Below are 25745 nucleotides of genomic sequence, written 5' to 3' on the forward strand. Positions count from 1 at the left end.
GAGACTTACTTATGGAAGGTCTGCTAAGAAAATGGCCTCAGCAGTTTAAAACTCTCCAAGTAGGATTCATTTTAGGTATTAACACTGGTACTCTGGAAGAATATGATGCTCTGATGCTCTGTGAAGGACTTGAACTTATTTTCTGGGGTGTAAGTGTTAAAAACCAATGAATCTAACATACAGGTGTTCACCATACTATTCTTGTTGCTTTACTATAGCTCTGAAAATTTTTTAAATAAAAAGTTGAGGGGGGTTGGGGAAATAACTATAAACAACTCTTCTTTCCTGCAGGCCTCATTTTCTTGCCTCTTTGTTTAGATTAATTTGTTAGATCATCAAGCTAGTTGATATTTTAAGTATTCCTTTAATATTGGATTCAGAAGCATTTAGACATGTACTTGTCAGTAAAGAAGCACATTTTTCTCACATTGCTTTATGGGTTTATGGGTTTAAAGTCACGAGGTCAGAAAGTTTCAACTGGCTTCTAGCAGTGGCTATAGGTGATACTTTTTGGCAGGAAAAATCTCGCTGAGTACACACAGAAGAAATTCTCCTTACCACATAGAAGTAATTCTTTTTTTTTTTTATGTTATATAATTAAGAGTCCCCGTTGGCTATAGCAGCCTATGAATAGCCTTTCTTATTGAATGGTTTTGCCCCAGTTGTACTTAGGCTTCATGTGTCATTTGATATTTATTGGGTAATAACTATGCCCCCCTTTTTCTCCTTGGGTAAATGTTGGGGAAAAAAGATCTTGCTGTCCTGATTTTTTCTGGTTGTCCTAATTATTATTAACATTTTTTCTCTCTAGGCCAGGGTATTTAAGTTACTTCAAAGTCAAATCCAACAGCAAACTTGGACTGATGAAGGCACCCCATCTACTCGAGAGCTTCGGTCAGTCCTGTTAGAATTTGCTTGCACCCACGGCCTAGAGAACTGCAGCACTGTTGCCATGAAGCTCTTTGATGATTGGGTGGCATCTAATGGAACTCAAAGGTGACATGTGCTTCTACTCTGATGAACTCTCTTACTCTTTCTTAAATTAATATCATATACTGAAACCAGGATCTTTTCATCCTGGAGTATAAATGTTATAAAACCAAGTGTTAATGTAGGTGATTTCTATGCACTTGTATTGTCAAACAAATTTTTTTTTCAAATTGTATTAAAATACATAAAACATACCATTTACTATCAACATATTCTAAGTGTGCAGTTCCGTAGTGTAAGTATATTCACATCGCTGAGCAGTGAATCTCCAGAACTTTTCATCTTGCAAAATAGAACTCTTTACCAAAACAAATCTCCATTTTCTCCAACCCCCAATCCCTGGCAGCCACCATTCTATTTTCTCGTCTAAATACCTTATGTAAGTGAAATGTACAGTATTTGTCTTTTTGTGACTGGCTTGTTTCACTTAACATGGTGCCCTCAAGGTTCATCTATGTTGTAGCACGTGTGAGAATTTCCTTCTTTTTTAAGGCTGAGTAATCCTTTCTGTGTATATACCACATTTTGTTTCCTCCATTGATAGACACATGAGTTGCTTCCACCTTTTGGCTTTTACAAATAATGCTGCTATGATCACAGGTATACAAATACCTTTTTAAGACTCTTTTACTCCTTTGAGATGTATACCTAGAAGTGATGTTGCTACATCATATGGTAGTTCTATTTTTAGTTTTTTGAGGTACTGCTCTATTGTTTTCCATAGTGGTTACTCTAGTTTACAATCCCACAAATAGGGCATAAGAGTTCCAATTTCTTTACAACCTCACCAACACTTGTTTTCTGTTTTTTTGATAGCACCCATCCAAATAGGTGTGAGCTATCAAACAAGTCTGTTTTAATTTAGGAATATAACATAACAGAAGAAACGTTTTTGATGATGACTGGTTTTCTCCATGTTCCTTATTTTGCACTATGGAAATAGATTCAAGCATCAGATGAAAGTTGGGGTGGGGGATTTGGATGACCTTTCCAGCTCTGAGATCTTAATAAAGGCAGAAGACTGTGTTTCTTCCCCTCTTCTCACCACTCTTCCCACACTTGCTGCTGTATTTCCACCATGGAACTTACCACACTATATGGCAATACATTTATTCATTCTGTACGTTGCAATAGTCCCTGTGTTCCTGCAGGGCAGAGAGTGGGTCTCATTCTTCTTCCCAACCCCAGTATCCAGCCAGTTGCCTGCCTGGTTTTTGTGGATGCTTAATGAATAATTATTGCATTAAATTAGATTGATATTCCCTATAATCACACTGCCAGGAAAGTAGCAGCCAACTGAATTAAATATGTTCTTGACTGTTAGTTGTAAAGACTCTTACTTGCTCTGACTCCAAAAGCACCACTAGTCAATTCCTTGCCTTTATATTCAGGATTTTTTTTTCTTGTTTTTTTCATATTTATGTACCTCTCTTACAGCCTACCTACTGATGTCATGACTACTGTGTTCAAGGTCGGAGCACAAACTGAGAAAGGCTGGTCATTCCTACTAAGCAAGTATGTCTCTATAGGCTCTGAAGCAGAAAAGAATAAAATACTTGAGGCTCTTGCCAGCTCCGAGGATGTACGGAAACTTTACTGGTATGAAACCACCCAAGGAATATGATATATAGAAACTAAAAGCATAAAAGCATTGTGCTTCTAGGTTGAGGAGCTCATTTTCTCTGGGCTCTCCCGTTTTCTACCTTTACTTGTGGGCCAGACCTGACTTGGAAGGTGTGGGGAGGAGCCCGCATGTGTTGGGCTTCATCTCAGGGATTGGACTGTACAGATGGATAGAAAGTGCTTCGCCTGAAAGAGATTGGGAGATGCCAGAAATCACAGTCCCCTTCTGCTTTCTGCTTAAAAACTTTTTGATCGCCTGGCATGTTGTCTTTGATTCCACAATTAGTGCTTCTTTTTATTTATTTATTTATTTTATTATTATTATTATTTTTTGTCAAGGCATTGCTCTGTCCTAGCCATCTTTTTGAAAATGCAGACACTTCAGTAAAAGGTGACATGTGAAAGCTTATAGGTTATACATTCATGTGGATTTGTCAGACCTTTCCTTTTTAACATTCAGCTGATGAAAAGCTAGCGATGGTTGTTTCACATGGGGGAAAGAAGGGCAATAAGTAGGGCTTCCTGGGAGGAAGAGCAATCAGTGTCAGGGTAGAGGCACTGTAAATAACTGAGAGAAACAGGAAGGTATCTTGAAAGTCATCAGCGGGAAGGAAAGGAAAAGCATGTGGGTCTCATTGCTTCTCTTGTATAACTTTGCTCAGAGAAATCCTAATAGCGTTCCAGAGATATTCTTAGTTAGCAGCTGCCCAGATCCACTTTCCATAGGATACACTGTAAATAATCATTTTCTTTAAAGTAGTAGCCAGCCTCTGACTCAAGAAAGCAGAGAAAAGTTGTGTGTAAATTAGTAATTTTGTTTTAAAATAGTAGTGTTTTACTAATAAATTTCCATTATAAAGCATTTAAACAATACTTAAGAACATGGAATAAAATGTGAAAGTGTCTCTCATCTGACCCTTCGCTTACATCCTTATTCTCTCTTCTCTGTTAACAGTGTCAGTCCTGGTCTGGGTATTTACATATTTAAACATAGGTTTATACTATACCCAGTGCTCTGTAACATTCTTTTTCATTCTTTGACAGTCTTTGAGATTTGCCTTGTGAGTTCATAAAGTTTATTTCATTTGTTTTTATGGCTACACAGTATTCAATAGTATGGCTCTGTCATAATTTATTTAATCCATCACATGTTGAGGGGCATTTGGGTTTTTCCTCCTATTAAAAATAATTCTGCAGGGGCACCTGGGTAGCTTAGTCAGTTAAGCGTCCGACTTTGGCTCAGGTCATGATCTCACAGTTCGTGAGTCGGGCTCTTTTCTGACAGCTCAGAGCCTGGAGCCTGCTTCGGATTCTTTGTCTTCCTCTCTCTCTGCCCCTCCCCAGCTCGCACTCTGTCTCTTTCTCTCTCTCTCTCTCAAAAATAAATAAACATTTAAAAAAATTCAAAAAGTAATCATTATGCATTCTCTTGGGAGTATGTGTTTTCCCACTATAAGCAGGTATTATAGCATGATACATGAGAACTGCATTCATTTGAGTACCAAGCTTTAGAATTTATCAGCTACGGTACTATGACAATTTTACATAACCTCAGTTTCTTACTATAAAATGGAGATAGGTAATAATTACCTATTTCAAGCCTTTTGTCAAGTATTTAGAACATAATATAGTACTTATAGAGTATCAATAATTGTTAGCTATTAATATTAAGAGTGTATTCTGCAATGTATCTTGCTTTTTACATCAAACAGCCCAATTTTTTAAGAGTAGGTGCCTGGGTGGCTTAGTTGGTTAAGCACCCAACTCTTGATTTTGGCTCATGTCATGATCTTATGGTTCATGAGTCTGAGTCCCACATTAGGCTCTGCACTGACAGTGTGGAGCCTACTTGGGATACTTTCACTCTCTTTCTGCCCCTTCCCCACTTGTGCTCTCAATCTCTCTCTCTCTCAAAAAATAAACTTTAAAAAAGTAGTAATATACCTATCTACTCATATCAAATAAGGTTTTTAACAGAAAAAAAATCCAGTCTTCAGAGTTGTAATAAATTCTACTTGAATTTATTTCATAAATGAGCCTACTACATCAAGAACTGTTTATTATTATGTGACAGTGTATTTAAGTCCTTACCTCATTGGTGAGTTCTCCCTTTATTTAAAAAAAAATGACAAATTTTCAGTCTATTGATCAACCTTAGACTGACCCAAAACTTACATCCTTTAAACTGCTTCAGAACCTTCATTAGGAGACCAGTACTAATTTTAAGTTCAGTGATCACTTCATGATGAATAATTATTTTGGGAACCAAATCTGCTTTGCTCTCCAGGTTAATGAAAAAGAGCCTCAGTGGAGATATCATCCGAACACAGAAGCTGTCATTTATCATTAGAACAGCTGGCCGACATTTTCCTGGGCACTTGCTGGCATGGGATTTTGTCAAAGAGAACTGGAATAAACTTGTGCAGAAGTAAGTGTCTCAGATAACTACTAATTTTTAGTATTCTCCAGTTCTGCATTTAAAAATGTTCTCAGTGTTGTATTGATTCACAGGATTTAAGATTTGCTGTGAGAGGAAAAATGCTTCACTGACAGTTGAACTGAAGCACCCAGAAATTTCCACCCTTGTAAATGTCATTCCATAACGTGAGGCATTAACGGTGGTGCTCCATTCGAATGCTAATTAAGCCCAACCAGGCTTGACACTTACGTCACTTAGCTTCACATGGCCACGGACTATTTGAGAATAGCTCTTGGGTTATGTGTTTTGAAAAGTACCTCTTCATTGCCAAAGAATCAGTTAAGAATTCACACCCACCTCAGTAGCACATGGAGCATTTAATTTCTTTTAAAGTAATAATAGATTAAATGGATTAATAATTTATCTGGGTATCCTTAACTCCTGCCTTTTTCTGCCCAGCTTTTCGTCCTACTGACAGTGAGTATATGTAGGATTACTCCTAATACACTGAGCTTCATTACCCTGGAGCAGGATTTCACTTTGCCTTTGGCCTGTGTAATTTATAGTAAAGTATTTCCTTTGCACTCAAGAACTTTATTTCCCAACAGCTACCTCATTTTTTTACCTCTCTTTTTGCTCTTGTATTTGTGTTTCTTCAGGTTTCATCTGGGGTCCTATACCATACAAAGTATTGTTGCCGGGTCAACACACCTGTTTTCAACAAAGGCACATTTGTCTGAGGTTGGTTGTATAAAATGTTAGGGAGATCGGGTAATCCTTTCCTCTTAGGCTACTTGGTTTAAGTTAGGTGGTACCTTCTCATGCCAATTCCTGTCCCTCCTCTCTGTCTACTGTGGTCAGCGCTAGTGATTCTGCATTGGGATTACTTTCAAAAGGTGAATATTCAACAATGAGGAAAAATTCTGATGAGAAAGAATTTGGATTCCATTCTCAATATTCCCTTCTCTTCCTGATACAAACAATTGTTTATAATTTTTATAAAGTTTTTTTTATTTATTTTGAGAGAAAGAGAGAGTGCACGAGCAAGGGAGGAGCAGAGAGAGGAGAGAGAGAATACCAAGCAGGCTCCACATTGTCAGCGCCCAGCCGGAAGCAGGGCTCAGTCTCACCAACCATGAGGTCATGACCTGAGCCAAAACCAAGAGTTAGACGCTTAACTGACTGAGCTACTCAGGCACCCCACAAATAATTTTTTTTTAATTAACCAGCATATACAAAGTTTCTTTTTAAGTGGTAATAAAATTGTTTTAAAAAATTTCATTACAAGGGTAAAACTGGACATTAATTCCAACTTTAGACTACTTCGTTTACTATTACTTGGCTTTTTTTTTCCTATTTTAAATTGGAAAAATTCATCCTTGTGGGAGTAAGAGGAATTCATTTCTAACATTACTTCAGATTTCACCATACTTGATCAGAAACTTGGTGTAAATACTTTGAATATTAAAGTACTTTTTGTTTCTACTCCTTTCAAGACATCAGTATAGCCATGACTAAGTTAAAGCTTATTTGAAAAGGATATTCAGAGTTACCTCTGATTTACTCTTCTTTTCTTCTTTTGAAATACTTCTGCATGCAACTTACAGGTCCAGGCGTTCTTTGAAAATCAGTCAGAGGCAACCTTTCGGCTTCGTTGCGTCCAGGAGGCCTTGGAAGTCATTCAGTTGAATATCCGATGGATGGAGAAGAACCTTAAAACTCTGACGTGGTGGCTGTAGCATGCACACCTGCACCTCATCTTGTCGCCCATTCAGAGAGCTTGTTAACTTGGGCTCTGCTGCTTTTGCAAAAAGCCAAGGTGAAGCCAGAACCGCTGCCGAGTTGTTTGCACTCTTAGGAGTTCTAGTTAGCTCAGGGCCCGTCTGTACTTTTCATCTGTCTTTTTCGAATTGTCTTTGGGAAGTATGTAGTTATTTATTATAAAATTATATTCGCCTACATGCGTCACCATCTACAAAAACAGTAAGTAATTTTTCTACTTTTAAGATAAAGAAATAGGGAGGAAAAATCTGTTTTGGCCTTCTGTTCTGTTTCTCAGTATCCGGAAAATACTGACATGGTGAAACAAGCAAAGATCTACCATGGGAGCCATCATCTTTGCAGGCTGCTGGTTTGTCAGCCATTTGTTGCTTCTTATTGATAGATGTTACTTGAATGTGGTACAACACTTGGCTTCAAATACTATGGTAATGAAGTCGATGAATCATATAACGGTTAGAAAACTGATCTCAGGTGTGCAGATCTACTTTGATTTGAGGTTTTGATTAACTCTTTATTTTCTGAAAAAAAGTTTAAATAAGATCTATAACTTATATTTTTTTCTGCAGAACAGCCAGGTGCTACAGAATTTTTAAATTTTTGTTGTATTGAAAAACTAAGTAATAAGGACAAAAGATTAAAATTTCCAAATATTTAATAATTATTTTTTCATCTTTTAGGAAAATGTTTCAAACTGAGTTAGCTTTAATTATAATTATTTTATTTATGAATTCTCCAAATCTGTACACCTTTACCACTCCCTGCCATAGATATACCTTATGTTATAAATAAGTATGTCTACATACATGGCAAGCATTTTGTTAATACTGGTGTCTTTTATCCTGACTTTATCACTATTACTAAAAATAATTTGTTTAAGTTACCTTTGACATTACCTGATCATAGACACTTTCTCTGTGAATCATACTCATGTAGATTTTCATGTTATATGGTAGGGTATATTAGAAGCATAGTAGAAGCATATTTTAAAATAGGGCCTTTGAGAAATTGAGCATTTTTATTTGAAGTTCACCATAGTACCTTAAAGGAATAAAGAGAATGTGGGATAGGAGTAATTTGATTCAGATTTAATATGGTGGGCTTTGAATTTTTTCTATTGTCAAAAACAGTACCTTTTTTTAGTTGAAAAATCAGTGGTTTTGTTTTGTTTTGTCTTTATCATGGCCAAACTAACTGATTAAAAGGAACGGCTGAGAAAAAGAAAGAAAGAAAAGGGAAGATGTCCACAGCTGTGTGGCATTTTCACTCCTTGCAAAGGAGAAATACTGTACTTGAATTTTTTGAGCTATGCAGACTTCATACTTAGATTGTGGACTTTCTTTGCTTCTTACGGGAAAGACTTTCTTCCTAATAATTTTTGAGTACTTTATATTTTGTTTGAAAACATCTTGTATGTACGTAAAAAGAGTAGATACCCATTTTCAAGCACTTAAAACACTCCACAGAATCAATGGGAAAGGACACCTTTTTTTTTTTTTATTTTAGTAAGTATAAAGCAAAAAATATGTGGGATTGTGTATAAAATTATATTTTACTTTATGAAAATATTTTTATATAACAAGATTTAAAATGCTAGCAAGCTAAAAGCTAGCTTTCTTTAATCCTAGTGTGTTTTCCCCCAATTTAGTCTTTTCTAAACATTTACCTCTGGTTTAGAATACAAAATCTTATATCCTGAGAATCACAGAATCCTCAAAAGATGTCTTATTGAAACTGGGGTGATCGTAGGTTTTTATTTGTCTTGTGCTTCCGGAAATGAATGATAGTTTAGTTGATATTGGAAGTTAGTGTGTTTTTATATTTTTAGAGTGGGGAAACATACTAAACTTTGAGGGGTTTTTTGGTTGCTGGTTTTTTACCATATGTTATATTACTAAATTCCACTTTGATACAGAATTTAAATTTTGCTACTTCTCAAAATCAGTTAAGACTTTTCAGTTTTACCTGCCCATCTTTACATGGCTACTGTAATGTATGTTAACTCTGCATATGGCAAATCCTGTACCGAATTATATCATCTTTCCTGAGTGCGTGTGTGTGTGTGTGTGTGTGTGTGTGTGTGTGTGTGTGTGTGCTTATAGTATGTAGGAAGAGGGTGATGTTTAAATACTTATCAAAACATGAGCTAAAAAAGAGGTAACTTGTAATCCATTGCTATCTTTGTATTCAAAAGCTGTTCATTCCCATGATACTGGATCTATACTGGTTGTAGTGTTATAGGCCTCACCTCAGTTGTTTGTAGTTTTAGCAGCCCTCCCCTCACATTTTCCCACAGGATTCCATAATTTGTAATGTTAAGCTAACCCATCTCTGTATGGCACTTCTAAAAGCTATCTCTAAGTCAGGAATATAAGGTTAAGTAACCAGTAGAACATGTTACATAGTAAGTATAACTAGCTTTTGAAGATTATATCACCCCAAACCTTATCTTTGCTCCTGCATCTTGTAGAGCTCAAACAGATGGACGCACAGCAGTCACAGCACGCTTGTTTATGTAAGCACATAGATCCATGACAGTTAAGTGCTGGTTTTCAAGTATTATGTTCATTGCAGAGAGACGATCTACATGAATGTAATAGAAGGGGCACATCATACTAGGTTATTAGGAAAGGTAAAATTGGAAATGTGGAATTGTAGAAGAAAAACGTATGCTTTGGAGATCAGGAAATAGAAATCCAAGGAGTCTAGTTTGTTCCCTTAATAGCAAGAGATTGGATACATTAAACTACAGGTGGGGTCAGCTTCCACCCCAGGCTTGTGCCTTCCTGCATCTTCTTGTTTTACATAGAGATCTCTTTAAGTTAAGTGTTGCTGTTATTTGTGAACTTCTTACCAGCACAGGTTCCACTTAAATGTTAATACTCTTTGCCATTCATGTTTTCATTTCATCGAACAAGAGCTGTCAGCAGAGTTCTGGGTACGTAGAGGATATTGTGCTGCATCAGTCTCACTGGGTGCAGAGCAGAGTCCCTTCTGAGCATAGCAAAGTAAGGAATGAAAGTTACGTGCTGAGTTTGTTGGATTATTGGTAGCCTGTTACTGAGTTGTATTTTAAGAGTCTATGCAACTAAAGCACCTGGACCCATAATCTGCAGTTGGACTGCTGAATTCACGTAACCCCGATTGGTTTCATGGGATTGTGCAGCTCAGGACACATACCATCACCGAGGACAGCATTTTCTTCAGCTGATTCTGCAAAACGAGAATTTCAAATTCTCTGCAAATCTGAATTTCATACATAAGATGCAGCTCTTTTTCTCCCCTTTGCCTTTGTCATTTCGTTTTTATTGGAATTAACTCTTTTGTAAAGAGCTTCTTCTCTCCCCCCTCTGACACTCCCATTTGTACTGTTTTGTTTTTTATTTTTTGGGTTCTTTGTCTTTTTTTTTTTTTGCATTCTTTTATTTTGCACTTCATTCTCTGCATTAGTAAGTACTAAATTAAAAGTGGCAGTCCAAAAGTATGATAAATTTCCTCTTCTCCCTTTCCTTATTGCCTACATGTTCAATAGCTAATAAAATAGTTGATTGATTTCTTTGAGTGCCTTTTTGGGGGTATATACTTTTTTTTTAATGTGCATATGTGATTTTGATATGTTTTTATTTTCTTTCACTTTGTAAACTTTTTCTGATAGTGAAATTCTGTCCTGTGAAAAATCTCTTCCACCTGCCCATAATTGCCTGTGTGGGCAATAGGTACAGAGTAGTTATGTGATGTTTCTTTTTTGGAAGTTGATGGTGATATTGAGGGGAGAGCAGAGTATGTTCTTTTTAAAAATGTGTACAAGATGTTTTTGCTGCTATCTTGTGGGTGTCATTTCATTTTGCACTTAATTCATCTTTCCCATGGATATGTAAATATCTAATGAACTGTGGAGGTCCAGAAGTAGGACACATGTCCCACTTACCCCTCTCCATATTGCCTGCATGGACAGTAGCTAATAGAGTAGCTGTGGGTGCTCTTGCCTTGATCTAGTCTTGGGGGCTCGGGCTTGTATATCATTCTTTCAGGTGTGTGTGTGTATATATGTTATGCTACTTTTTTACATTTCATTTTTATATGTCCCTTTGCATGTATGCATATATACTTAATGAAAATTGAAGTTCAGAATATGACAGATTTCCTCTTTTCTCTTTTCCTTATTGCCTCCTTGGGCAGTAGCTAATACTTTGTTTTGTTTTGTTTTGTTTTTGAGGGGGGATGGGAAGTAGGGTATGTACTTAATGTATATAAATAAGTTTGCTACTACTTTGTATTACTTAATTCATTTCGTACGTTGTCCTTCTCAGAGGACATTAAAGTACCTAATGAGACGTGGAGGTCCGGATGTATGACAATCTCCTCTTGTACCCTTCCCTTATTGCCCGTGTGGGCAATAGCTAGTAGAATAGTTGTTGGAGTGGGGTTTGGGGGGAGGGTGGGGGTGGGGACAGGGATGTGTACATGTTGTATATACCTGTTTTTACTACCAAGTTGTATTATTTCATTGGGTGCCCACACTGGCAGGTACCCAATGAACCATGGAGGTCCGGATGTATAACAATCTCCTCTTCTCCCCTTCCCTTATTGCCTGCATGGGCAATGGCTAGTAGAGTAGTTAATTAGTTTCAGGGGTTCTTTTGTGGGCTCGGGGGTAAATACTTTTAAATATATATATACATGTATATATATATGTGTGTGTGTGCGCACACACACACACATTTTTACTTTTTATTACAGTATTTCACTGGGTACCCAGTCCTTCACTTGGACCCGTAGGTTCCTAATGAACCGTGGAGTTCTAGATGGATAGCAATCTCCTCTTCTCCCTTTCCCTTTTTTATCTACATAGGCAATAATTTTAAAGTAGTTCAGTTTTTTTGAAGTTGTGGTGTGTGGGAAGGGACAAAGGGCAGGATATATACTTTTGAAAACTGTATATACAGTGTTTGTTACTATATTGTGTTATTCCATTTTGTACCGCGTCCCTTACTTGGACGTGTGGGTACCTAATGAGACGTGGAGGTCCGGTTGTATGAAAATCTCCTCTTGTCCCCTTTCCTTATTGCCTCTGTGGGCAATAGTTTAGAGTAGTTTTAGATTAATTTTTTACTCTACCGCTCCCTCCCTTGAGAGGGTGGGGATATATACTCTTTTCAATGTATATGAATGGTTTTGTTCCTTTTTTCTGTTAGTTCATTTTGTACCTAGATCTCCATGGATATTTAGGTACATGATGAAAATTAAGGTTCATTCTATGAAGAAAATCTCCTCTTGGCCCCTTCCCTTGTTGCCTATCTGGGCAATGACTAGTGGTATAGTTGTTTAGATGGGTTTTTTTTGGCAGGGTGGTGGGGGATTTCTGGGTTTACGGTTTTAAAAGTGTATATAAATGTCTGCTGCATGTTTTTTGTTTGCTTTTTTGTTTTTGTGGCTTGCTCTTTTACTTCAACCAGGTTTATTTGTTTGTTTGTTTGTTTGGATTTGTAGATCTCAAATGTAGTGCAGAGGCCCAGATCCGGAGACATGATAAACCTTTTCTCCCTTCCCTTATAGCCTGTGCACAATTGTAGGGCTTGGTTTCTGTTTTTTGTTTTAGAGGTTATTAATGGGGAATGGGCTTATTAGATAAGATAGGTGGTTTTATAAATGTATATAAATGTTTCTGCCTCTTTTTGGTGTTCACTTCGTTTTGAATCTAGTCCTTCTCATGACTATTTAGGTACTTCATGAAAGTTGCGATTGATTCTATGAACAATCTCCCCTACTCCCCTTCCCTCATTGCCTGGTGGGCAGTGGTAGAAGAATAGATGTTTTGTTTCTTTTTTTGGAGGGGTGGGGGGTGGGGGGAGTCTGTGTGTGTGTGTGTGTGTGTGTGTGTGTGTGTGTGTGTGAATTTTTTAATGTATATAAATGTTTGCTACATTTTGTGTGTTACTTCACTTAGTAACCAGTCCTTTGCTGGGACTTGTAAGTACATAATGAAACACGGAGGTCCATACGTATGATAAATCTCCTCTGCTTCCCTTCCCTCACTGCCTGCATTGGCAATAGTTTTATAATTTGGGGTGTTTTTTTTAGGGGGAGAGATAATTTGGGTGGGTAGTGGGGAAAGGATAAGGATAGCGTACAAACTTTTAAAAAATGTATATAAATGTTTTCGTATTAATTGATTTTGTACCTACTCTTAGCATGGATGTATAGGTACTGAATGAAAATCGAGGATCAGTGTATGACAAATCTCCCCTTCTCCCCTTTCCCTTATTGCCTGTGTTGGCAATAGTGAGTAGAATAGTTGTGTATTGTTTATTTACTTGGCTTTTTTTCTTTTTGGAGGGGTTTCTATTTTCGGCAGGGGAATATTCTTAATACATATGAATATATTTCCTTTCATTTTGTATTTAGTTTTTCGCATGGCTATCTATGTAGGGACCTAAAGGAAATTGAGTTTCATAAATTGACAGTTCACTTCTTCCTTCCCCACATATTTCCTCATTTATCAGTGGCTAGTATAGTTGTTGTTTTGTGCTTATTTTGTTTTATTCTCTAGGAAATATGCCTTTAAACGTATAAATATATTTATGCGCATATCTAATCTGCTTCCCTCTTTTTTTTTCATTATTTTTCGTTAATACTTAGTCCCTTGCAGGGCTGTGCATGGATCTAACAAAAATAAAGTCCCACCAGATCCCTGTCCTGTGACTTGAGAGGCATTGGGGTGGTGTAACTAATGGCTAACAAATGTACAGCAAATAAGATGGGAGCAGACACTTGGACATGGTTGAGTTGTGAAAGCTAATCAGGGTCAGCATTTCTTACATTGATTGAAACTGAAGGAAAGGGTGAGACGGGACCTGTACTGTGGAAATTCCAGAAAGGCAAGAGGATCATACTAAGTAAAAAGTGTGTTTAACGTTCATTGCTGATTAATCTTTTAGTAACTGGTAAGCCAGTAAAAGTGCTGCCTAGAACTCATTTGAAGACCCTTGAGAGTAGCTTCTTTGGGGGGCTGGAATTCTTATTTATCTGCAGAAGTCTCTTGCAGTTCTATAAATAGCATATTCTTGTGTAGCCAATAAAAATTATTTTGACTTTTGGAATGAACTTTTTGAGTTATTGCCATGGTTCTAGTGAATAACAACATGGGCCCAAAAATCATTCCCTTAAGAATTGGGGAGCTAGCCCTCCTGTCTTTCAACACCCATCTATGGGAAGGCAAGTTGGTCCTTTCTTACCCAGAGCTCTTCTGTGTGGCTGCATCTCTCCCTTCCATTCTCCATTAGCTGGACCATTCTTGTTCTTCTTCTTCTTCTTCTTCTTCTTCTTCTTCTTCTTCTTCTCCTTCTCCTTCTCCTTCTCCTTCTCCTTCTTCTCCTTCTTCTCCTTCTTCTCCTTCTTCTCCTTCTTCTCCTTCTTCTCCAGTGCATGCAGTATTAGATGTTATTCTCAAGTACACTTAAACATGTAAGCCGGTGTTGCCTCATCAGCTCTATGTTTTTGCATGCATTTCATATATCCAGACATGTGTGTTCGCTTTCTTGAATCATATTGACTCTTCATCCACCACATGGTAAATGTTAGGACTCCACGTTTGTCTGTATCAAAAAAAATGCATGTGTAAAATCCCTCACTCCCTCCCTGCCTCCCTTTCTTTCCTCCTTGCTTTTTTCCTTCAAGCTTCTGAGCAATCTTTGTTTCTAATGCTGAAGGTTTGCTATATTATTTTGTTCTATTATATATATTTTTTAGAAACGTTGCTAGATAGGACTCCTAGAACATTTGCGAAGAGATGTCATTTACCATATTAAATTCTCAGGTCCTAGTGTTGAAATATTAGCCTGTACTTTGCTTATTTATACCTGCTGCTGTAGAAAAAACAAAAGTTTGTTCATGACACATGTAATTATGATCATAAATAAGAGAGAAAGGGACACCTTTTTGAAATTAGTCATAGTAGTCATTAGTGATATCTCTGAGCAGTTCTTAATTTGAAATACTTCAAAGAAGTAAAGGTCATGGATTAGCTGAATGAAATGCTCCAGAAGTTGCACTGTGTAAACCATCAGTACAATAATACACTTGTGTATGTATGTGTGCGTGTGTGTGTGTGTGTATGTATGTGTGTGTGTGTATATATATATATATATATATATATATATGAAATGAGAATTACAGCATAATTGGAGCATTTGCATTAATGAGCAAACTCACGCTGAGACAAACTTAGTCTCCTAGCCGTCTTGATTAAACCCAAGTGTTCCACGTTGCTATGAAGAGTAGTAGTCTCTTTCAAACCCTTTGAAAAGTAATTATTTGGAAACTTGTAAAACTATTACGTTTTTGTATTTAGACACCTATACGGATCTTCACTTCTTTGAATCTGAGCTTGTGGGTGGAATTCTAAATTTGTATCATAACCTGTCTTTTGTGAAAAATTTTGAAAACAGTATGTGTAATATAATATATATGCAAATTGTGTTGTGTCACTTGTAAAGGGAAAAGGCTTATTTTTCTTTATACTTCTGATAACTTGTTTTGCATATGACCAGCACTGACTGAAAGGCATGTGTAATTGCAAACACTGTTGCTTTTTCTTTTTTGTGAAATGAAAATAAAGTATTTAAATATAAATACTGTGTGGACTATTTGGATAAATAAATTGCATATATTAAGTGGTACATCTTCTCAGATTATATACTCTACAAGGGTAATGACTGTATTCACTGTATTGTATTGTTTGTTTTTTACCCCACTAGTACCCCAGTATCTCTACTGCCTGTAACTCAAGGTTTCTCAGGCTCACACTATTTGATATCTGGGGCTCTCCCGTGCATTCTGTGATGACTAGCAGCATCCTTGGCCTCTAATGCAAGTAGCAAATATGGGCTAATGGAACTTCCCCCACCCCCAGTGTGACAACGAAAAATGTCTTAAGACATTGCCAAATTTCTCCTGTGATGGGGTGGGGTGGGGATTAAAACTTTCAGTGGATGCATGGAGCAGGGGGCTCAGTAATAGTTATATGAACTGTAGGGCAATTATTTACTTTTTAGACTGAATTGCTTCCTATAAACACCCAGTACCAGTTGATACAGTAATAATTCAGTACCTAAATCAGAATGGGACATGTAACTACTTATGCCAGTGAAACCAAGGAACACTTAATAAAGGTGAAAGGACACTAAATGTTTTCAAAGGACACCCCTTGCTTTGATTCACATGTAATTGGAGTGGGAGTGCACAGCTGTTATCAAGGGACACTGCGATAGTTATGTTCCTGGTCATGTCTACAAAAGGAGTTTCTCTGTTCTAACCCCATGAGTAATCTTGAGAATTGAGAATTTATTAGGCTTCCAGATATGAGAACTAGAACCAATATTCTCTTCCAGTAATTGTTAGGGCTTAAAGTTGGGCATTTTAGAGCAAATACAGTGTCTCTTAATCCCCTTACCCAAAAACCTGTTTCTGGGGACACAAAGAAACCTTGAAGCCATACCTTCTTACAATCTCCTATGGTGATCATTAATGGAGAATCAACAAAGTGAAGGCAACCCACTGAATGGAGAAGATATTTGCAAGTGATCTGTTTAGAGGTTAATATGAATAACTTCTACAACTCTACACTAGAAAACCAAATAATCTGATTAAAATGGGCAGGAGACCTGAATAGACGTTTTTCTAAAGAAGACCCGATAGCTAGCCAACAGATACATGAAAAGATGATCAACGTCACTCATCATCAGAGAAATGCAAATAAAAACCACAATGAGATACCACCTTACACCTGTCAGAATGGCTAATATCAAAAAAAACAGGAAATACCAAGCGTTGACAAGGATGTGGAGAAAAAGGAACCCTCATGCACTGTTGGGGATGTAAATTAATACAGCCACTATGGAAAACAGTATGGAGGTTCCTCACAAAATGAAAAATAGAATTACCATATGATCCAGCAATTCCACTACTGGATATTTATCCAAAGACAATGAAAACACTAATTTGAAAAGATATACCCATCCCTATCTCTATTGCAGCATTATTTGCAACAGCCAAGACATGGAAGGAACCAAAGTATCCCATTGATAGATGAATGGATAAAGCTGTGGTATGAACGTTATTCAGGCATAAAGAAAGAATGAGATCTTGCCATTTGCAACACACAATAACCTAGAGGTTATTGTGCTAAGTGAAATAAGACTGAGAAATACCATGTGATTTTGCTTATAGGTGGAGTCTAGAAAACAGCAAAAACACACCCATAAACACAGAGAACAAACTGGTTGGTGGTTGCCAGAGGGGAGAGAGGTAGGGGTATGGGCAAAATGGGTGAAGAGGAGTGGGAGGTACAGGTTTTCAGTTACAGAATGAATAAGTCATGGGGATGAGCGATATAGCATAAGGAATACAGTAAATGGTATTGTAATAATGTTGTAGGGTGACAGGTGGTAGCTAAACTTGGGAGCATAGCATACGTATGGAGCTGTTCAATCACTATGTTGTACACCAGAAACTAATGTAGTATTGTGTTGTCAACTAAACTTCAATAAGTAATAGTAATGTACTGGGGTAATGTTCTTAGGAATTTTGATTTTGATCAAAATCTTCTGGTTACATTTTTTATACTTTTTTATTCATGGATATCTGCAGTAAACAATTGAACTAAAACCCATTATACATGTAGAGAAGAGGGGCGACTGAGTGGCTCAGTCAGTTGAGCGTCTGACTTTGGTTCAGATCATGATCTTGCTGTTTGTGGAATTGGGCCCTGTGTTGGGCTCTGTGCTAAGAACTCAGAGCCTGGAGACTGCTTCGGATTCTCTGTCTCCCTCTCTGTCTGCCCCTCGCCCACTCACTCTCTTTCTCTCTCAAAAATAAATACACATTAAAAAAAACTTTATTTTTCAAAATCATTTTTAGAATCCATGCACAGGAGAGTTTGGTTATATTTTCTTTTTGCTTTACTTCAATTCATACCATAAAGCCCTACACACCTCCTGCAACACACACACACACACACCCACACACACACACACACACACACACACACACACACTCAAGCATCTAGTGCTTCCTAAAACTTGTGAGTTGAACAATTGACTTACATGCTATACAGGAGTGTTATTACCAGAGAGCAAAAACATACTTTGAAATCATCATCACAGCCTACCTTCTACAGTCAATAATTAGTGATATGTTTCCAATGCTTTCTGCTTGTTCTTCATTTTTACTACTTTTCTTATGGATGGCCATCCAATCGATTATGTGATTGTGATTTCTATTGTTGGCTGAGCTGAATTATAATCAGGACTTTTGCTTATACGTCTAAAAATTTTTATTCTTACTATGCCGCTCATTTTTTTTGAAGGAAGAACGTAATGTAACATAGTAAAATAAACAAATAGAGTAGTTAAAGTAGATGACATTGCCATAGTTGAACTGTTGAGCAGGCCGCACCAGGAGGCAATAGATTCAAAGAAGTCAGGGACAGACAAGAAGCCATGTCAGCTTAGGAAAGGCTTATTTATAAAGGGGACTCGGCGTGTTGCTTATTCACATGCCATTTGTATAGAAGCCAAGTGTGGGAAACAAGAAGCCCTTTTGTTCCATGTTTTCTCATGCTGCTCATCTATGTGAACATAGCCCATGTGATCCTTGGTTGCTTCATCAGGATTGTACATTGGCTGCCCTGGTATTTATGGCTGAGTATATCTTCATTTACTTTGCCTCCTAGCCTTTTGTGATTTTTAACTTGAGCAAAATTCTTGGAATGTTAGTATTTTTACATGGTAGCAAAAGGCAATGATTTCTAGAAATTTAAATATTTGAAATGCTGTGGAACATAGACTGGCATCAATCAGGACTGGAACTGGTTCCTGGTACAGTGATTTGCCACTTGTCTCTTAATTCCTATTAGCCTCAGTTGTCTCCATTAATAAAACAGAGATACTGCCTACCTTGTGAGGTTGTTAGCATTAAATAAAATATCTATAGGGTGTCTCGGTGGCTCCGTGGGTTAAGCATACAACTCTTGGTTTCGGCTCAGGTCATGACCTTACAGTTCTGGAGTTCGAGCCCTGTGTCATGCTCCGTGCTGAGAGATTCTCTCTCTCTCTCTCTCTCTCTCTCTCTCTCTCTCTCTGCCCCTTCCCTGCTTGTGATTTCTCTCTCTCTCTCTCAAAATAAATAAATAAATAAACTTAAAAAAATAAATAAATAAAATATCTATGAATTACCTAGTACAATGCCTGTAAATATCACAGTGACATGGTAAATACCACTGCCATTGTTAAAACTGCCTGCTGTTTTCTGGGGTGTATGGATGTTAACACCATCAGTTACAGATGGAAATGAGTTTTTTAATTGAATACGGTTATATAACTTGTCAGTTAGGAAATTAGGGAAATACTTTCAGTCTAATCCTCTTTGTAAATTTAAGCCTTAAATATGCAGATTTAATTTGAGAGTTATTGTTGTACATTAGAAAAAGCATGAAGTTACATAGATCTCACTGAATTTGGTTAATTATAAATAAGTATGAAATAAAATCTTGATTATTGACTAAATGCAATGGTGGTAATAACACCTATTTTGCAGTAATAACATCAGGCACAGGTATATAGGAAATAGATCTGGTACTTCATATATGCTTGTAAATACTCCTTTTTTTCCTTTCAATAATGTATTTGCCTTCAGTATGCAAAACAAGCATGTACGAGTGTCCATTCTACCTAGAAAATATTGTGTACAACTTTGGGTATGGCAGAGAAATTGGCCAAATGTGTTAAGATCTCTGTTAGTGCTAGAAAGAACTTTCCATATGATACAGTCTAATTCCCTAATTTTACTGATAATGTAAAGGAACTCAGAAGCTCTGCCTTAGCTATGACCCCCAAATATAACATTATATGTTAAATTTGTATATGTGTTTGTATTAGAAAAAGTTTGTGTCACCTTTGAGACAAAGGATGTGCAAATGCCTACAGGATACTATTTCCTTGGAAATAAGAATATTAGAATTTACTGTTGAAAGAGGTGTTTCATTTTAACATAGAGTGTGGAGCTAAAACTATCCTAATATTTTAACTTTAAACTCAATAATGTGAACAATCTACCATGATTTCGAAAGAGTAGATATATGGTATATTATCATATGCCCTTTTTTGTATGTTTGAACTAAGTGGGTACAAGGAAGTAACCTCTCTCAGGTGGAAGATGCTAATGTCAGGGAGGTTCAGAAAGACTTCTCTCCCCACCAAGGGAAATATCAGGGAAGAGGAAGGGGTGGTTAAAACAATGGTGAGGTGCCAAGTGCTGTAATGGTTGATAGCTTCACCAACTACAGGTAGAAGATGAGGATGAACCATTTTCCTAAAGTAGTTTGAAGTCAGCCTGAGATGGGCCTTTTGTCCTTGAGTGGGCTGTAGAATCCTAGACTGTGGGTGCTGACTGCTGTCTTTCTTATGTTTCTACAGACTCCCTGTTGCCAGAAGGTTAGGAACTTAAGGAAGTTTACAGTCATGGGAAGAGACAATATTAAAACACAGTTTTAAAACCATCCACTTGACATATTTAGTCTTTATTGGGAATTGGGTAGGGGGAAATAACCTGGATGTCAGTTGACCTTCCTCTGCCCTGCATCCATGCCCATGGTCTCTTTTCTGCCTTGAGCAAACCTGGGCTTAGAACCTAATACCTCTTTAAGATTCCTTCCCACAAACTCACTATAGCCAAAGCATTACTGAGCAATGCAGATTTTCCCTAGGATTCTATAGGGGAGAATCTCTCACATGCCACAACGAACAGCTTCATCATCACTTGATATTTCTCTTCTCCAGAGCCTCTCCTTTACCCTGTTGTTTCTGTGGGATCTTTTCACTTCCTGTAATCATCCAAAACATGCATGCGCACAGCCACACAGATACACACACTTGCACCTTGCTGACTGCTCACTCTTACTCCTAGACATCTCCTTGAACTTGAAATGTCTCTCCTCTGTGGCATTGCACTTTGGCCACCTCACCCAGATGCACATGGCCAAGTGCGTCAGGAGCTCCAGGAAACTAATGGCCTGCAGTAAGCAGCTGGTCCCTTGATTTAGTGGACCCGTCTGTGGCTTTTTGCTATTTGGACATACTCCTTGGAATCTTATCCCTTACTCAAAGCAGCTTATCAACTCTTTATTTCAAACAAGCACATTGTTCTCATAAACAGAAACTTTATCTCTCTCTTTTGACTGGCAACCAATTTCTTCCTGTTTTTCTAAGCTAATATGAAAATTGGCTTATAATATCTGAGCACGTCCTGACTTTGGGTGAAAGAAAGCAGCCATAAGTTGAACCGGTAGAAGAAGGAAGCCAGGCCATGTTTCTCAAATGTTTTTTATGGCCCATTCACTCAATAAATATTTGTAATCATCCACTATGCACCAGGACTTGTGCTAGGTGGGTACATGATGCCTGACTCTAATGTGAGCAGCTGGCTGCAGCTGGGAGAATGCCACCTGGACTTTATAAACACTGGCTGCGTGGTGGGTGGTAAATAGTTGAGGGCAGTTGGGTTCATGAGGAACAGAAGTGAAGGGCGTCCCCTGGGAGGTTTTAAGCTACGAGGTAGGTAGTTCTGCAGCCACCTCAGAAACAGCAAGCGCCTGGAGTGGAAGGGGGTGGGGGTGGGGGTGGGGACACTGGCTCCCCAGCCAGAATTCCCCCTCCGCTCCTGTGGGTGTGTGGTGCAATGTGAAAAACGGAGGCCTCTCCCCAGATGCTGCGTGAGTGCCCACACGTCCCGCCTCATGTCACTGATTGGGAACCAAAGACACTTGATTCGCACTGAGGAACCACACAGGTATTCATTCCTGAGGGTGTTCCAAGTGAATGACAAGAGGCTGGAAGTTAATTGCCTGTTTCAGTTTCACTCCAGGTTTCCCTTAAGTTCTAATTAGCAATAAATGAGCTTGGCTCACCTCAGCCTAAGTTGTGAGAATGCTTCCTTGTCTGAGTTGCTCAGGGTAGCTAGGCGAGAACAAGGAGAGTGTTTCAAGATAGACTTCTAAGTCAGGGAGTCTCAATTACACCACAGTTCAATAAAAGGGAGAGGGCTTGTAGCTGCCTGCACGTTGAAAACTTACAGGTGAAGTCACAGAGTATGATTAATTAAACACGCCACACAGGAGACGCGCTGTTTGTCTGCTTGGCTTCAGATGACAGGCACCGCGCCCCCTGTATTTCTGTTAGTGTCATCTAGCCTCAGGAATTCTAGCGGCAGTTCTGATCTTTGACCTCTCTGAGGTCCTTACCTTAAATTAAGAACAGTCTGCCAGAGGTCTTTTATTTATTTATTTATTTATTTAACCAATGAGAACAAGCTTTCGGATGCAGCTACCAGGATTACCTAGTTAATAATAGTAATGTGATGGGTGGCCGTGGAGATGCCAGGGGGACCACTGAGGTGAGCTCTCACCTCCAAGGACAGAAGATGCGGTGAAGGCCAGGAGAAGCTGACAGGTGTGCTGGGTCCTCAGCTGCTAGAGGGAATGCTTAATTCAATTCGGAGCAGACCTCCCGAGTGACCTTTCCAAACCTTGTTTTTTGTGCTAATCCACAAAGGGTAGCAGTTCACTGAGAAACTGCACAAAATACGGAATGCTTCACGAGTTTGTGTGTTATCTTTGCTCAGGGGCCATGCTAATCTTCTCTGTATCGTTCCAGTTTTAGTGTCTGTGCTGCCCAAGCGAGCACGGCAGAAGTCTTAGAACTTTTGATGCAGTGCCAGCAGTAAGTGGGTGAGAAATTCTGGTGGCTTCTGTCCTTGCCCAGTGCTCACCAGGAATGAACAAAAGCAGGTAAGAAGACTTGTTTGCTCTGAGATGGCTTAGAATCCATGCAGCCTGTGTGGAAGGAATCTGAGTTGTACAGACACTAGGGAAATTTGAGTCAATCATAACAAATCCTGGAAAATGTGCTCCTGTGAGAGGACATGAAAGAAAAAATGTTTCATGAGGACTGGCCAAAAATGGAAATGCTTTTCTCTGTTTGAAAGAGATGCTTAGCTAGCTCTAAGGATTTCCTACCTGCCTTCAAGGTGGCCAAAGCTGTTATCTGATTTATGTAGCCCAGAAATCTCCGGTAGCCAAGAAATGAGTTGGGCTGTCCTGAGTAGGACTTGCTCCAGCAGGAGCCCTGGTAGGTGGTGCTTTCCCAGGACAGCCAGATTTCATCTGGGAGGAGGCAGTGCATGGACTTGGGTGGAGGCTACCCCCTCCCACAGGTGGGAAAGTGCTGCCAGGTCTCTGCAGGCAAGGAGTCTTCTCTAGGATCTGTGAAATAAAGGTTCTTGTGGGTTAGGCAAGAAAAGTGTGGTTCTCAGAGGTGTTCCTTGGTTGCCTTGCTGATGGTTGTCCCGGGTTAGCCCATCAGCCTGCTCAATCTGTACTGAGGCTGATGTACTGTTTGCCATTAAATGTGGCTCCAAAGGACATCATACTGAGTATACAGAAGAGAACTTCAGCTCAGAGTCCTCAGCCTACAGCTGCTCTGGGAAAATATCCTCTCACTCCTTACCAGACCAGTTCTGCAAATAGTTGGTAGAAAAACAGAAGACACATTTAGACAAGACTAGTAAGAAGGATGGGTATTTGAAGGTATTGGGCATTGGACTTCTATTGGAGAAGGCAGTCTGGCAAACATGACCTGTGTAACTCCTGTGTAACCTTTTGTAGCTCCACTCTTCACAAGGGTTTGTTCAAGGTCATGATGTTTTGAGGCAGGTGCTTCATGATTTAGAATCCTAAGCTTATTGATGCTCCATACACACTAGTAGTCCACTTGTGCAGACTCTCCTAGGAGAGTAAGAAGCATTCCTGGGGCAGGGTAGACTCTCCCTTGCTTTATGCAGGCCAGCCAGTGGCTGGGGATGGGGTGTAGAGAGACAGGTCGATCAAATCTTATAACATCTCAAGTGGATGGTGCTACTCAGTTCCCCAAATCCTTGTATATAACTCTTCTCTCCTTTCCTACTCTGGATAAGAAATAATTTCTGGCCCTAGCAAAATAGTAGAAGCAGAAGATATCACAAGACAAGAAAAATACAAATCAATATCCTTTATAAATAGAGATGCACAAATCAACTAAATACACAAACTGAATCCAACAATATATATAAAGTATTATCCATTATGACCGAGGGGAATTTATTCCAGGAACACAAGGTTGGTTTGACGTCCAAAAATTAATGTGATACATCATATCAATAACACAGAATAGAAAATAAAAATCACATGACCATCTCACCAGATGCAGAAAGAAACACTTGATAAAAACCAACACACTTTCATGATAAAATAATAAAGTAAGATGAAAGGAGAACTTCCTGAACTGCTAAAGGGCATCAATGAATAACACATTTAGTGGTAAAAGACTGAAAGATTTTCTCCTATGCTCAGGAACAAGACAATGATATCTACTCTCACTACTTCTGTGCAACATCATACTGCAGGTTCTAGCTGGGGAAATTAGGCAAAAACAAAATAAAACAAAACAAACAAACAAAACAATAATAAAAGGCATCCAGATTGAAAAGGAATAACTAAAGCTATCTCTATTTGTATATGAAATGATCTTATACATAGAAAATGCTAAAGTACCAAAAAGAATGTATTAGAGCTAAGAAATGAACATAAAGGTTACAGAAGACAAGATCAATGTACAAAAGTCAGTTGTGTTTCTAAACAATAACAATGAATAAGCCAAAAATGAAATTAAGACACAAGTTTCATATACAATGGCATCCAAACGTTAAAAGACTCAGGGATAGATTTAACCAAAAAAGTTCAAGATTTGTACACTTAAAACTATAAAACATTGCTAAAAGAAATTAAAGTAGACCTTAATAAATAGAAAGATCCCATGTTTGTGGGATCACTGAAACACTTAAAATTGTTAAGATGTCAATAGTCTTCAGGGCACTTGGGTGGCTTAGTTGGTTAAGCATCTGACTTTGACTCAGGTCATGATCTAATAGTTCGTGACTTTGAGCCCCAAGTCAGACTCTGTTCTGGGTTCTGTGCTGATAGCTTGGAGCCTGGAGCCTGGAGCCTGCTTAGGATTCTGTGTCTCCCTCTCTCTCTTCTCCTCCCCAACTCATGCTCTGTCTCTCTCTCTCTCTCTCTCTGTCTCTTAAAAATAAATAAATATTAAAAAAAAATTTTTTTCAAGCGATGTCAATACTCTTCAAACTTATTTAGAGATTCAGCACAATTTCTATCAGAATCCCAGCTGCCTTCTTTGTAGGAGCTGATGACCAGATCCCAAAATTTCATGAAAACTCAAGGAACCCAGAATAGCCAAAACAATCTTGAAAGGAAGAAAAAGTTGGAGGACTCATACAACACAATTTCAAAACCTTCTACAAGGTGACAAGAGTTAAGACAGTGTGGTACAGGCATAAGGAGAGACATATAGATCAATGGGATAGAATTGAGAGTCCAGAAATAAACCTATATACTTATGGTGAGTTGGTTTTTGACAAGGGCACCAAGACAATTCAATGGGGAAAAATAATCTCTTCAACAGATAGTGCTGGGACCACTAGAAATCCATATGTAAAAGAATGAATTTGAACCACTACCTCATGCCATATACAAAAATCAACAATTAATTAAAATGGATCTAAATGTAAGGACTGAATGTATTAAACTCTTAGAAGAAAAACAGCTGTAAATCTTCATGACCTTGAATTAGGTAATGGCTTTTAAGATATGACACCAGAAGCACAGGCAACAAAATGGAAAATAAATCTGAGTTGATCAGAATTTAAAACTTTTGTGCATCAAAGGACACTATCAAGAAAATAAAGAGATACACCAAAGAATGCCACAAAATATTTTCAAATCATATATCTGATAAGAGCTTGGTATCCAGAATATATAGAGAATTCA

The 25745-nt window shown here is 38.2% G+C and overlaps 1 protein-coding gene and 1 non-coding gene across 2 annotated transcripts in view; one reads left to right on the top strand and one right to left on the bottom strand.

Annotated features, from left to right (window-relative positions):
- LNPEP (leucyl and cystinyl aminopeptidase) overlaps window positions 1-15442 on the top strand; it is a 94537-nt gene extending 79095 nt beyond the window's left edge. The window contains exons 14-18 of the mRNA XM_047089538.1: window positions 812-996; window positions 2428-2589; window positions 4901-5041; window positions 5692-5773; window positions 6640-15442. Of these exons, the coding sequence (XP_046945494.1) occupies window positions 812-996; window positions 2428-2589; window positions 4901-5041; window positions 5692-5773; window positions 6640-6771 (702 nt within the window). The 3' untranslated portion in view covers window positions 6772-15442. The remainder of the gene's footprint in view (window positions 1-811; window positions 997-2427; window positions 2590-4900; window positions 5042-5691; window positions 5774-6639) is intronic.
- A 6999-nt stretch (window positions 15443-22441) lies between these two features.
- On the bottom strand, window positions 22442-22548 carry LOC124523064 (U6 spliceosomal RNA). The gene has a single exon (XR_006964904.1). It is a non-coding gene; the product is annotated as a U6 spliceosomal RNA (small nuclear RNA).
- Window positions 22549-25745: the final 3197 nt, after the last annotated feature.

This window comes from Lynx rufus, unplaced genomic scaffold, assembly GCF_022079265.1.
Source record: "Lynx rufus isolate CCGP_SWC_20201006 ecotype Redwood Valley unplaced genomic scaffold, mLynRuf1.p SCAF_1, whole genome shotgun sequence".
Taxonomy (NCBI): Eukaryota; Metazoa; Chordata; class Mammalia; order Carnivora; family Felidae; genus Lynx; species Lynx rufus.